Source organism: Microtus oregoni, unplaced genomic scaffold, assembly GCF_018167655.1.
Source record: "Microtus oregoni isolate MIOR12 unplaced genomic scaffold, Mior012 000122F_ref0000035, whole genome shotgun sequence".
NCBI classification, from domain to species: domain Eukaryota; kingdom Metazoa; phylum Chordata; class Mammalia; order Rodentia; family Cricetidae; genus Microtus; species Microtus oregoni.
The window spans coordinates 1082858-1098031 of NW_024544754.1; the positions used below are offsets into that span (position 1 = coordinate 1082858).

The 15174-nt window shown below is 39.5% G+C and overlaps 1 protein-coding gene across 2 annotated transcripts in view; it reads right to left on the minus strand.

Annotated features, from left to right (window-relative positions):
• LOC121444401 (oligophrenin-1-like) overlaps nucleotides 1-15174 on the minus strand; it is a 365423-nt gene that overhangs the window by 247071 nt on the left and 103178 nt on the right. For both annotated transcript variants that reach the window (XM_041646215.1, XM_041646216.1), the window contains one exon: nucleotides 14264-14359. In XM_041646215.1, coding sequence (XP_041502149.1) covers nucleotides 14264-14359 — 96 coding nt within the window. The remainder of the gene's footprint in view (nucleotides 1-14263; nucleotides 14360-15174) is intronic.

Consider the following 15174-nt stretch of genomic DNA (forward strand, 5'->3'; position numbering starts at 1 on the left):
CCCTGCATGAAGACCAGAGAAGTCATTTCCTGAAGGTATAAAGGTGAAGACTGGATTGCCTTGGAGATCTCGAGATGTTGAAGAAGCCAGAGCCTTGGGATACTTGCTGAAAAGAGCTGCCAATAGGGAATGTAATCAGCCCAAGAGAAAGCGTATTGCTGTGTTAACAAAGGTGAAATGAGTTGGAAATTTGAAGAGCACTTATTGTCACACATGAACATACAGAGTTTGGTGCTTAACCAGCTGGTTTTCAGTCTTTCTTTGGTCCAGTATTTCCTCACCATGCTCCCTTTCCTAAGTTTTGGAATGGTAATGTATGTCTTGTGCCATTATATGTTAGTATGCGATTAGCTTTTTTATTTTTATTTTTTGTGTTTTTTATTGATTTTTATTGAGCTCTACATTTTTCTCTGCTCCCATCCATGCCTCTCCCCTTCCCCCTTCAACCCTCACCCAAGGTCCCCATGCTCCCAAATTACTCAGGAGATCTTGTCTTTTTCTACTTCCCATGTAGATTAGAGCTATGTAAGTCTCTCTTAGTGTCCTCCTTATTATCTAAGTTCTCTGGGATTGTTGTTTGTAGGCTTGCTTTCTTTGCTTTATGTTTAAAAACCACCTATGATTGAGTACATGTGATAATTGTCTTTCTGTGTCTGGGTTACTTCACTCAAAATAATGTTTTCTAGCTCCATCCAATTTCCTGCAAAATTCAAGATGTCATTTTTTCTGCTGTGTAGTACTCCATTGTGTAAATGTACCACATTTTCCTTATCCATTCTTCAGTCAAGAGGCATTTAGGTTGTTTCCAGGTTCTGGCTATGACAAACAATGCTGCTATGAACATAGTGGAGCACATGTCATTGTGGCACGATTGAGCATCCTTTGGGTATATATCCAAAAGTGGTATTGCTGGGTCTTGAGGAAGGTTGTTTCCTAAATTTCTGAGAAATCGCCACACTGACATCCAAAGGGGCTGTACTAGCTTGCATTCCCACCAGCAATACAGAAGTGTTCCCTTTTCCCCACAACCTTTCCAGTATAAGTTGGCATCAATGTTTTTGATCTTGGCCATTCTTATAGGTCTAACATGGAATCTCAAAGTTGTTTTGATTTGCATTTCTCTGATGACTAAGGATGTTGAACATTTTCTTAAGTGTCTTTCAGCCATTTTGACTTTACAGGGGATTACAATTAGGAGATTGCAAGAGTCTCATAAGAGACTTTGAACTTTGGAATCTTAAATAGTGCTGATACTGTTATAGACTATGGAGATCTTTGAAGTTGGATTTAATCCATTTTGTATTATGCTATGGGCTCAAGTCTTTGGGGGCCAGGGAGTGGAATATGGCGGATCTGAATGAAAATTACCCCCCTAAAGGGAGCAGCATTATTAGAAAGTGTGGCCTTTTTGGAGTAGGTGTGGCCTTGGAGGAAGTGTCAACTGAGGGTGGGCTTTAAGGTTTCAGAATCTCAAGCCAGGGACAGTGGCTTACTCTCTCTTCCTGCTGCCTGCCAATCCAGACAGATGTAGAACTCTGGACTCCTTTTCCAGCACAATGTCTGCCTACACACTGCCATGCTTCCTGTCATGACAATAATGGAATAAACCTCTGTTGGACCCAATTAAATGCATTCCTTGTTAAGAGTTGCCATGGTTGTGATGTCTCTTCACAGCAACAGAAATCCTAACTAAGATAGTCTTTGTTGAACTGTTATGTATGTATTTGAGGGTGTGCCTTCAATATTTAGCTAGGCAATTTACAATTCTATTCCAGCCTCCACTTGCTGCTTGCCCAAATACTCAAGTCATCTAAAAGTTGGGGAACAGGGCTTTCTCAGATCTTTTTTAGATAAATACAAACAGTGAGCATGTCCAAAGCTCTATATACGTGCATGGCCCAGAGCTTTTCAGAGCTCTCAAAGGTGCTTATTCTTCTTTTACCTTTTATGAGTGCTGTCCAGGATTTGCTTGCTGTTTTAGTCTTTCTACTGCCTGCAGTAACTGGAGTTCTAAACAACTACCATTGAGTATTTTCTTTTTATGTGCATTAAAAGTTGGTAAAATATATTTTGACCATGTTTCTTCCCTCCCCCAATTCTTCCCTGACCCTCCCAACCTCCCTACCCACCCAATTTTATTTTTAAAATACTCTGAAAAAAAAACTTTGAAACAATCAAGCTATGAGTCATTTCAAATAAGACAAGCTGTAGAAGTCATAATTCCCAGAACTGGGGAAATTGAAAAATCATTCTTCTTTCTCAAATGGCTTCAAAAAATAGTGGTTTTCACATGTGCTAGGATTATGCAATTAGTTTACAAAGTTACCGCAGATCATTTTTTTTTACATCAGTAGGAACACACACCAAGATAAAATGCCACAAAGTTCATTGCTGCTTCAAATATTAACCCATTTTTTAAAGTAGCCATGCTCTATTTGTTGCAGTATTCATTTGGATGAAATTCTGTGTGAATAAAAAGTTGATGATGCAAATGGTTCTCAGTGCATTCGCTGCTTTTGAGAAGATTGTATTTTGAGGGTGACGTCTCCATCAGGTGCTACTGAGGCAATGCGATCAGAGTTTTAAAAGATCACTCTGAACCTAGGTTTTATACATTCTACGCAAGCACTCTACCCCAAGTGAGCTACATCCTCTGCCCAAGCCCTACTTCCCTTTTATGATTTGTTTGGTTTTGTGCTTTTGAAAAAAAAAAATCTCACTCTGAAGCCCAGGGTGTCCTAAAATTTGATGTAATTCTGTCACAATCTGCCAAGTACTCGGATTACAAGCATGTATTACCATATCCAGCTTGATCCCTCTTTTCTCTTGAAGAGGAGAGTTCTCCTGTATCCTATGCAGGCCTTGAACTCACTACGTAGACAAGGATAGCCTTCAACTCTTGATCTCCTGCCTCCATATCCCAAGTTCAGTATTATAGGCATGCATTTATCACACGAGGCTCTTGAACCTTACTTTCAATTAATAAGGTATTCAATAATTTCTGAATTAATTCAAAGTTAAGTTGCTGAGTCAAGAAGACCCCATCTGGGAATGGTGACACAGGCTACTATCACTGGGGAGATAGGATTGCGACTTTGAGGTCAGTGTTAGCTATGCCAGCAAAAGCTCCCAGAAACAAATAGCCCCTTCAACTGAACCTTCTGAAAGCCTGATTTACTGAAGAGACCTTTGGTGACGGTGCAGAGTTTAGATCAGTGGCAAGTTCAGAACCAAATGATCTTGGACTAGTATTAGCCCTCGTCCTGGTCATTTATTGTAGTCCTCTCTATCTGACCTAAAAGCTTTGTGAGCATTGGGGAAATCAATTGGTAAAGACAGAGCACTCATTCTGTAACCATCCACAAAGCCAGGGACACTCAAGTCTAGCATCCCATCATTTAGCCCACCTACGTAGTACTCCCACCAATGAAGATACCTTGATTTATAACTTTATGTTCTATTACTATAAAACCTTTCTGAAACTGCTTCCATACTGGGACACAGAAATTGGAGCAACCTAATTCTGTGTTCCCAGGCTGTGGTCACTCCTATCTGGATCCAGAATAAACTATTTCTTATCCACCTTGAGGTAAAAGTTATGAGTTGTGTTTATTAGTCATCTATTTCTTCCTTCCTTCCTTCCTTCCATCCTTTCTTTTTCACTTCCTTTCTTTCTAAATAATGAGGTGCTGTCTCAAATGAAAAATATTTATAAAAGAAGTTCATTGTTCTCTATCTGACCTATAAAATCTTCTATAAATTTATTTGTTAAAAGTAGATTCCAAAATCTTACTGAGACATATGGCATGAGGCAAGAAATACCAGCAAAGTGAAGACAGCATCTGCATTCCAGATATTCATTATCCAAAAGTCTCATAGTTCTAATAATCATTTCTATTACTCCAACTAACTCGTTTCATTCTTTTTATTTTGGATGACAAGGTCTCACTATGTATCTCAGACTAGCCTTGAACTCACTATATAATCCAGACTTGTAGACCTACAATAAAAATCCTGCCTTAGCTTTCTCAATACTGGGATCATAGGCGGCCATCAGCAGGCTGTGGTTTTTTGTCCTGAAGAAATTAGAACTTGAATGGCCAAGGACACAAAGCTGATGACATTGTCAGAAAGGGGTTGTATCTCAATGCTTATTGGACAGTTTTAAGAAAACAAGGTATCAGTAGAAACAGACAAAACTCCCATGCCTCTGGCCATTCATTTGGTCTCCAAATGGTGTTTTCTTCTCTCTTTGCACATTCTCATGTTCGCCTTTTATGTTTTACGTCTGTCCTTTTCGCTAACGTTGAAAATGCTTGAAGTACAAAAGCAGTGTTTATTTCTAACTAAATAGGCATGTCTTACTGATACACTTTTAGTGAAACAGCATGAGTAACTGCAGCACCTGATGAGAAGTAGCCAGGCAAATGCTTCACTGGAGTTAAAGGAAGAAAAAGAAGAGCTTTAGTAAGTGTAGTTCAAATTTAATTGTTCTTAATAATAAAAACCCAGAGTCAGATATAAGGGATAAAAGCTGAGAGGTCAGTGAAGCAGTGCAGCCAGCTACTCGAGAGACCTTTTACCTCTACCAAATCCTCCGACTGAAGGGGCGATCCTGTCTAGAACTCCTCAGACTACATCTCCAAACTGCCCTGTCTCCTTCCACCTTATCTTCCTCTCTCTGCCCAGTCATATCACTCCTGTCTTCACCTCCCTAGTGCTGGGAGTGAAGGCATGTAACTCCCAAATACTGGGATTAAAGGTGTGAGCCACCACTGCCTGACTCTGTTTCTCTTTGAGACTGGATTAATCTAGTACAGCCCAGGGTGGTCTTGAACTCACAGAGATCCCTCTGCCTCTGTCCTCCTGGTGCTGGGATTAAAGGTGTGTGCCACCACTGCCTGGCCTCTATGGCTAACTAGTGGCTTAGCTCTGCACTCTGATCTTCAGTCAAGCTTTCTTTATTAGGTCACCAACAAAATCTCACCACAAGTAAGGAGACCAGACCATCCTCTAGTGTGCTATTAGAAGAGTCACTAAAGAGAACTTCCTGCCCCCCTCTGCAGATAAAAGAAATGATGACTAGGAAAATTGGCTACACAAAGGAAGGAAAATGTCCTGTGGAGCCAACCCCAGCGCGATCATCAACAACCACCATAAACATGGCTAGGGAAATTGCCACATTGTCAATAATTTCAAGCTGTTCCAAAATATTAAAATGAGACTCTGGGGGCTGGAGAGATGGCTCAGCGGTTAAGAGCATTGTCTGTTGTTCCAAAGGTCCTGAGTTCAATTCCCAGCAACCACATGGTGGCACACAACCATCTATAATGAGGTCTGGTGCCCTCTTCTGGCCTGCAGGCAAATGTGTAGGCAGAATATTGTATACATAATAAATAAATAATTTTAAAAATAAATAAATAAAATGAGACTCTGGTAAGAATTAACTCTCTCTGGAAAATGTCAAGGAAGAAAATATAAAAGTAGGGAAGATACCATACTGTATGTGTTTCAGATCTCATATTCATTTTTACCACCTTAACAATGAGAAAATAGAAGTTCAGTAAAACAAAGAAAAATGTCTAGGTTGAAATAAACACTGCCTTCTAAAAGCATCATAAATTTTCAATAATGTTGACAACATTGATCAAGTGGCTTACAACTGCTTATACCCTTTTACCTACAAACTTCATTGGGAAAGGAAGCCTAAAAATAACTCTGACCCCAAGGAGAAAAGCTTTTAGAGCCAAGGTAAGCACTCATCATTATTAATGATGGTGAAAAATTAAAAATCATTAAAATGTAAACATGTCTAAGAAATGATTAAGTGTATCTACTTAAAGGACCATTTTCCTTGCTTCTTAAAGAGAACATTACACAAAACTTTATGAACATAGTAAAATGTCTATGGTGTCATATTGTGTGAAACAAGCGGAATGTAAAAAATTTTAAGAAAGGCAGACTGACTAAAAACTTTTTCCTGGGGTTTTCAAAGAAAGAGAGAAACATGAAATTAGGTGGGTAGAGATGTTGGGAAGATCTGGGAGGTGCTGGAGAAGGTAAAATATATCAAATATATTGTATGAAATTTTTAAAATAATTTTGCGTGTATATGAAGTAAAATAAATTATATGTGCAATATGACTGCAAACAAGTACAGAAAATTAAACTGAGATACGAAAGGGAGAATTCAATGGTGGCTCTCTATGAAAAAGACATACGTATAAATTTGTGAATCAAGATTAACTGATTTAAAATCCCACTTAATCAAGCCATGAAAAGAAAAGAAGCTAGACAGACAATAATCCCAGCACTGGAAAGGCAGAGAAAGGTGGATCTCTATGAGTTCTAGGCCAGCCTATTCCACATCATGAATTCTAGGACAGCCAAGGCTATGTAATGAGACCCTATCTCAAAACAGTAACAACAACAACAGAAACAGTAACAGCAACAAGCCAGTCACAGTGAGGCATGCCTGTAATCCCAGCATTTGGAAAGCTAAAATCTGGGGACTGTCAGATTGAGGCCAATCTTGAATGTATAATGACAACTTGTCAAAAAAGGCAGAAGGAAAGAGGAAAAAGAAAAGGAAGAGGAGCTGTGGCTAACCTCCTCAGTCATTTTTCGAAGTGAAAGACAGGCTATAGTTCCATTCAGGGTGCAGGAGATGTGGTTCCGCATTTAAGAATACTTCCTGCTCATTCAGAGAGCTGCAGTTCAGTTCTCAGCACTTCCCCATGTATGGTGGCTCAGCTAGTCACTGCCCATGACTCCAGTTCCAAGGCTTGGCCATCTTCTTTTGGCCTGTGGAAGCACTTCTCCACTCAAGTATCATTCTCTTCAACATATAATTTTTAAAATAAAATATATTGTTTAAAAAAATAACAAGCAAACAGCTCCTGTGGGTGCTATAGCAAAAATTTAAGCCACAGTGAGGCAGTGGTGGCATGTGCCTTTAATTCCAGCACTCAGGAGGCAGAGGCTGGCAGGTCTCTGTGAGTTCGAGGCCAGCCTAGTCGACAGGCTCTAAAGCTACAGAGAAACCCTGTCTCGAAAAACCAAAGAAAAAGAAAAAAGAAAAGCCACAAATGGAAATGGAGGCAAGAGGATCATCCTCATCCGCCACATAGTGAGTTTAAAAGCTAGCCTTGGCTACAAGACAACCTATTTCAAAACGAAAATAACAAAAGAAGAAAAGAAAACCGTGTACAGTTCTAATAGTTTAGAGTGGCTGAACTGGTCAGTGCAGTTTTAATAAGATCTGTAGCATCTTATCCACCCCGCCCCTCGGCCCAGCCTCAAACTAGCTATGTCGCCAAGGATAACTTTAAACTCCTGAACCTTTTCTCTCTGTTTCACAGATGCTGGAATTAGAGGTATGTCTTTGTTCCCTGCCTTTTCTTTTTTCTTTCTTTCTTTACTGTTTTTTGATTATTTTCTTTCTTTGAATGTGGCACACTTTTCCATTTATTTGTATGCTTTGTGACTTTTTGTTGAAAATTGAGTTCAGACTCAGGGCTTATTTTTCTTTTGTTATTGGTAATTATTGCTTATTGTTGCAGGCAATCTTTAAGCCGAAGACTGTGATATAAACATAAAATCTTGGATCTTTTCTGAATAAAACTGGATTTTTTTCCTGGGCATATGAATTCGCTTTCACATTTTCTTTTTCTTGTTTATTTTAATGTTTTTATTGACCTATATATTTTCCTCCATTCTCCTCCCTTCCTCTCTTCTCCCCTTCTACCCTCTCCAATAATCCCCATGCTCCCAATTTCCTCAGGAGATTTTGTCTTTTTTACTTCCCAAGTAGATTAGATCTATGTATGTCCCTCTTAGGGTCCTCTTTGTTGTCTAGGTTCTCTGAGATTGTGAATTGTAGGCTGGTTTATCTTTGTTTTATGCCCAAAGGGCATTTATGACACTTATGAGTGAGTACACATTATATTTGTCTTTCTGGGTCTCAATATGATGTTTTCTAGATACATCCATTTGCCCACAAATTTAAAGATTTAATCTTTTTTATGCTGTATAGTATTCCACTGTGTAAATGTACTACATTTTCCTTATCTATTCTTCAGTCAAGGGGCATTTAGGTTATTTCCAGTTCTGGCTATGACAAACAATGCTGCTATGAACATAGTTGAGCACACGTCCTTGTGGCATAACTGAGCATTCTTTGGATATATACCCAAAAGTGGTATTGCTGAGTCTCGAGGAAGGTTGTTTCCTAATTTTCTGAGAAATCACCATACTGATATCTGAAGCAGTTGTACCAGTTTGCATTCCCACCAGCAATGCAGGAGTGTTCCCTTTATCCCACATCCTCTCTAGCATCAGCTGTCATAAGTGTTATTTATATTGGCCATTCTTACAGGTGTAAGATGGAATCTCAGAGTCGTTTTGATTTGCATTTCTCTGATGGCTAAAGACTTTGAGCATTCCCTTAAGTGTATTTCAGCCATTTTAGATTCTCAGATTAACCAAGACAATGGGGACAAGATAATCAAAGACAGGTGTGCAGAGTGTCTAAATAAATGTTAGCAATGTAAAATTCCTTGTCAATATTAAATCTCATTTATTTTTTCTGTTATTTATTGAAGACTTGCATGTATATGACATATCCAATTCCATAAGTGCCTCTTTTTTCTGTTAGTATGATCTAACACTGTGCCCATTTTCCTCGAGAACAATGAACAGAGGAGAGAATTATACACCATAAACATTAACTCGTGCTGTGTAATAAAAAGAATATATGAACTTAGCATAGTGGCAAGCAACAATAAAAATGACTTCCTGGCACTGCCAGACTCCTGTAGGTTTCTGTGGTCTCCCTGATTGCTTTTGCCTGTGACATCTTTGTTTCTTAACATGTGATTTATGATAGCTCTTTAACTTAGCTACCACTCGCTACATCTCACTTGGCAACTTTATCAGCTCCCAGCTACTACCTGACTATTGCTGCAGCAGATATGTCCAACTGTTTTACACTGTAAACCTTGCCATCTACGAAATTCCCACCTGAGAGATGCGATATCGAATTTAGAAAAATTATGCAAGTTCAAAACATTGTCTTGGGCTTCATTCATAGCTGTTCTGGGGTACTTATGAGCCTCTGGACTAAGTTGGGTATACCTGCAGAGATTATGACTCCGTGAACTAACTTTTGTTAAGGGAGACAGGAGAGTGACTTGGAGAATTCATGGGCTTGCTGTGGCCACTACACATTTTGTGTTTGTCATTTTTCTCAGCTGGGATTTGTGGTAGTGTGAAAGGAAGTGGCAATGCTTCAGCAGCTGAGGTTGATGCTGTTTGGAGTCCTTGAGACAAAAATCTTGGGGACTTAATGGAAGTCTGTTGTTGGGAAGAAACAGTTGTTCCAGAAGCTGATGTAGCAGTGTTTGCCATGTCCTACTGGCCTTGAGTTGTACACTCTCTGCTTCACTGCAAGAATTTGTACAAGTCTAGTTAGGATGAAATAGTTAGACTATTAGATTTTACATTGAATATGCAGAGGACCCAGAATTCCATAATGGACTTTTAATGAGAGATTTGAAAGGCAACTTGGTACATTTGCTCATAGTAGACTGCATATATCTAGGTGTTGTGGTTTGACTGAAAATGGTCCCATAGGCTCGTGTATTTGAATGCTTGGTTCTCAGCTGATGGGAAGGAGTAGGAGGTGTGGCCTTGTTGGAGGTGTGCCACTGGGGGGCGGGATTTGAGGGTTCAAAAGTCCACATCATTGCCTATTGCCAGTTAGAGTTCTCTTTTTCTCCCACAATCATTTCCTTAACCCACCATCCCAACACACTCTCCATTCCTCCCTGCCTGCCTGCCTGCCATACATATACTTGTGAACCAGCTACTGCTTCAGTACCATGCCTGCTTGTCCACTGCCATGCTCCCTACCATGATGGTTATGGACTCGCCCTTTGAAACTGTAATTCCCAAAGAGACTATTTCTTCTGTAAGTTGCCTTGATCATGCTGTCTTATCACAGTGATAGAAAAGTAAGTAAGATACGAGGAGAAATAAAAATGATTCTACAGCTCATGGAGAAATCCCAACTTCCCTGAAGCTTTGCTTGACGTTCAGCTCCAGGTCTTCCCCTGAACAGTCTGTGTTCAATGGGAAAAGCTCAAGTTCAAATAAGGGCATTTGTTTCCATTCTAGCCTACAACATTTGTGCCTTCAGTTTGCGTTGGTCTTTTCCGCAGCTCGCATGGCTTCTAAAATGGATGTTACTTTTCTTAGTTCTGTGACAAAATATCAGATAAAAAGCTAGCTAGAGAAAGAAAGTTTATTCTCTATCTGTGCAGGTCACCATGGTGGGGACAGACTGAGCAATGCTTGAGGTAGCTTGTCACATGGCATCCACAGGAAGCAGAGAGAAATGAACATGCGTACAGAGTACAGTTTCTCCTTTTTAGTAAGTCTAGGACCCAAGCCCATGGAATGGTGTTGCTCATGTTTAGAGTGGGGTCTTCTAACTCAGTTCTTCTAATCTACATAACCCCTCACAGATACTCTATCTCTCTTTTTCTTGACACAGGGTTTCTCTGTGTTGCCCTAGCTGCCCTGGAACTCCCTTTGTAGATCAGGTTGACCTCGAACTCAGAGATCTGTCTGCCTCTGCCTCTGCCTCTGAAGTGCTGGGAATAAAGGTGTGTGCCACCACAGTCTGGCTTCCTTACAGTTATTCTGAGAGGCTAACATAATCTAGATAACTCTTTCCAAGTATGTCCTGAAGCTTCTCTCCTGTATTTTTATAATCCTGTCAAACTGAACATATTAACCATCACAGAATTAAAAGTTTTTGGGGTTTCATGTCTGCTTCAGGTTCGAGGTTTGTGTATTAGCTGTGGGATATTAGCAATTTTACTTGAACCTATTGAGCCTCCATTGTTCTCTTCTGTGAACTATGGAATATAATTTACCTCATAAGTCTATGTGGAATAAATAGAATAACCCATGTAGATTAGAATGTATGTAAATTATTTAGCTTGGTATCTAGCATATAGTTGCTAGTCAATAACTGAGAAAAAATAAATCTGGCTTTCCTTAATTTGGTCACAGTAATAAAAAAGTAACTTATATACTCATCTTACAGATTAAAAAAATTAACATTCAAAGAGGTGAAATTGCTTGCCCAAGTAACACACTAAATAAGTTGTAGATCTGCAAGTCAAACTTAGGCTGTCAGCCTCCAGAGCCATTAATAATCTTAGTAAGTCAGGCTCTTGGACCAGGACCTACCTGCATAAGTAGAAAGAAATCCAATCAGATTGTAATAACTCAAATACAAGTACCAACCTCACTAGGTTCACAACCACATTTAATTAAAATATTCATCAATGTTATTAATACAAAGATATTTATCATGATACCATCTAAAATAGTGAAAACTATAAATAAGGTGAATCCCAAAAGTAGCTAAGTAGAAAATAAACTGTAATTATATCAAATATATAAATAAAATATACTAATGCTGATATATCTATTATTCTCATTTGGTAAACATGCATTCAGCAGCTAATGTATACCTAGCATTCTCTTAGGTGTTGGCAAAAGAGCAGTGGATGAAACAATGTCCTTGCTTTCTCATGAAACTTAGAAAGAAATTTAAATTTAAATGGAAAATTAAATTTGCTGTATAAAATGTTAAGTACAAATTATAAAATGTCACCATTTGAGCCTACTAAAAAATATGTACACACACACACTTGAGCCAGGATCTATATAGCCCAGGCTAGACTATGCAGCCAAGGATACATTTGAACTTCTGACGCTCTGCTTCTGCCTTCCAAGAGCTGAGATTATAGATAGGTGTGTGCAACCCCTTACAATTTATGCAGTGCTGGGAATCAAATCTGGAGTTTCTTGCAGAGCTGAAAAGTACTCTACCAACTGAGCTATATCCCCAGCCTAAATTTTATATTCATTAAGAAGTAGTTTCCATGCGAAGAACATGGATATATGAGCGATCTATGCCTCCAATCCCAGCACTTGAGAGGCTGAGACTGGACAATCAAGAGTTCAAAGCCAAGGACTACAGGGATGGTTCAGCAGTTAAAACCAGGTACTATTCTTGCAGAGGACCTAACTGCGGTTCCCGGGACCCATGATCAATGCCTCCCAACCACCTCCAGCTGCAGGGGATCTGGCTCTCTGGCCTCTTCCAGCACGACACTCATCTGTCCATATCTACAGATAGATACATATGGAAATACGCAATTAAAAACAAAATAACTCTTTTAAGTTCACTGCCAGCCTGGGACACACAGCAACCTTGTCTCAAGAAAAAAAAAAAGAAAAAGAGAAAAGAAAATCCTTTAAAGAAGATAGTAAGTATACGAGAAAATATTCAGAAGTTGATATACCAGTATGCCTAATATGCTTCTAACTATGGATGAATAGCACAAGTAATTGCATCCTTTATACATTTACAAATCATTCAAATTAGCTACAATGAGATTTTATCATAATGTTTTGTATTTTAATCCTTGGGACTATAAATGTAACTGCAAACATCACTTCTTTTTAGTAACAGTATTATTCCTCATAACAGCTGTGTGTTCATCGCTCTCATCTGGAAAATATTCTTTTTTTGATACAGGGTCGCACTAGGCCTCACTATTGCATCTTTGGCTGGCCCGAAGCTCACCATATAGACTAAGCTTGCATTGAACGCAAAGAAATCTCTGTGCTTCTGGCCTAGATGCCATGGCCAACCCAGCAAATAGTATGCTGAACTCCAAGGTCAGCAAACTCAATCTAGTCAGAATGTAGTTTATCTCTTAAATTTTGAAGGGCAATTAAATATCTGAATTTGTAGAGTTCTTGGTATTGGTGCTGTAATTGATGCTTAAAATAAACACATTTTCCCTACCAAAAAAAAAAAATTTTGAAGGGCATCGGTCACTATCAGTGCTACCTAATGCTGTTCTGCCAAACAAAACACCCATAAACGCTTAGATAAGTGTAGCTAGGTCCCAATGAAATTTACATGCAAAAAGAGGTAGGGAGGGGCATTTGGCACAAGAACCTTAGTTTGCTCAGGTCCTTGCTTTAATTCATGAGAATAAAAATAAACACAAAAGTCCTTTTACCTCCTGTTCAATGTCCTCTGTAATAGCTTTCAGAGAGATACTAACTGTAATTTCAGAAGACAGGAGTGTGGCTCAAAGAGAAACAGCTTGTCCAACATCTCACAGTCAACTTAGTAGATGATTTAAAGAAAAGTCTCTACTTGCAAACTATATGTAACTGGTGACTACTATATTAGATAGTGCATTCCAGGTAATGTGTGACAGATAGTATTTCTTGACTTACAATGTATAATGTATATTTATTACATATAACATATAGTGATATGATTTTGCTTTTGGGGTGAACGACTAGGCTGCTCACATCCTGCTCTCTCCATCTGCTTTTTCTTTATAATTTTAGATCTATATACTTGTGTGACTCTAGATATATGTGTATAATCTGTGCTTGCAATTTTAATTTTTTTTAATTTATTTATTTATTAAGGATTTCTGCCTCCTCCCCGCAACCGCTTCCCATTTCGCTCCCCCTCCCCCGATCAAGTCCCCCTCCCTCATCTGCTCGAAGAGCAATCAGGGTTCCCTGACCTGTGGGTGGTTTCAAATTAGGATGATTTTGTAGTTTTGGCATTGGGCATCACAACTGAACATAAAATTAAGGGTTGGCCTCAGAAAAGCTAAACAAAGAGAAAAAAATACATAGAACTGAATCTGTGTGTGTATTTACGTCGTGTGTGTGTGTGTGTCTGTGTGTGTGTGTGTGTGTGTGTGTGTGTGTGTGTGAGAGAGAGAGAGAGAGAGAGAGAGAGAGAGAGAGAGAGGGAGACCACCAAGCAGCAATCCAGGACTGGGAGACGGCAACATTCTCCATTACATAGAACCTATGTTTTAGTGGAAAAGATGGGTAACAAAGAAGCAAATAAATATAATTTACAATGTGAAAAAATAAAGAAAAAAATAAAGAAAAGTCTCCCTTCAGGCTAGCCAGTGGCTTCAGTGGAGGTTCAGGAGACCCCTTCACTGCTTCTACATGAGGGGGAAATGTTAGTAAAAAGGATGTTTCCTTAGCATTCTTAAGCAGCCTCCTAGGGCCTTGCGCTAGAGCAAAAGGGATGAGGGGGACCCTGTGCTGCTCCGTATCCAGAAGAGAAGGGAATTACGTGGGGTCTGGGTGGCTTCCTGAGTTGCATGGCCACACGCTGCTGAAGACTTACCAATATTGATCTCATCATCGGTCAGAGTGTCCCCGATGAAATCAAACTGAAACGACTGCAGCGTCTGGGAAAACTTCTGGACCGCAGAAGAGTAATCTGCAAAGGAAGAGGGCAGGGGAGACGGTCAGCGCTGCCGTCCTGCTCACGGTACAGCACATGGGAAATACAGAGGGACCTCCGGCAAGCAGCAACTTGCATTCGAGGAAGTCAGGAAATTTTCATCAATACTTACTTCCAAAGTTTCCAGGTGTTTGTTCCCTACATGGGAGTCTGATGGAACAAAAGCTGTTTATAAAGTCACATATTCTTCTACAGGGCTACAAAAGTATTCTAATCGTGAGGTTGAGAAATCTTCATTAACTTTATTTCTTAATGTTCCCCACAAGGTTATAATAAAGGAGATCAAATGGCTGGACCTCTTAACTTATGCTTGCCAATAAAAGATGCCTCAAGCTCTTGAGCCATCTTGTAATGGACAATAGTGACAAAAACATCAGTCTTGCTAATACCTGTGACGAAGACCGACAAGGGTTTTTATATGGTTTTCTTGTCTGTCCTCTTTCTGCCATATGCTTCCCCAACTATTTTAACATCTAAAAAAATTAAAGAAAAATATAGTAATCCTAACAGTCTCACTTTTTTGTATGTTACAGATGCTCACTCTGTCACAGAGCACACTCCAAGGATGTGCACTGTCATCACGTGACTGTCTTTATGTCTGGCTCTTTGCCATCTATTAGGTTTAATCATGGCCTATTAGATCAACACTCCTCTGAGGCACTCAAACTTCTGCCCCGTCTACATCACCCCTTTTGACAGCTGGAAAGCAGTCAGAGTGGCTGCACCCCAAAATCCCTAATAACAGAGTGACCTCTGAGAGAAGGGATTGGGGGACTAGGAGTTGGACAGAT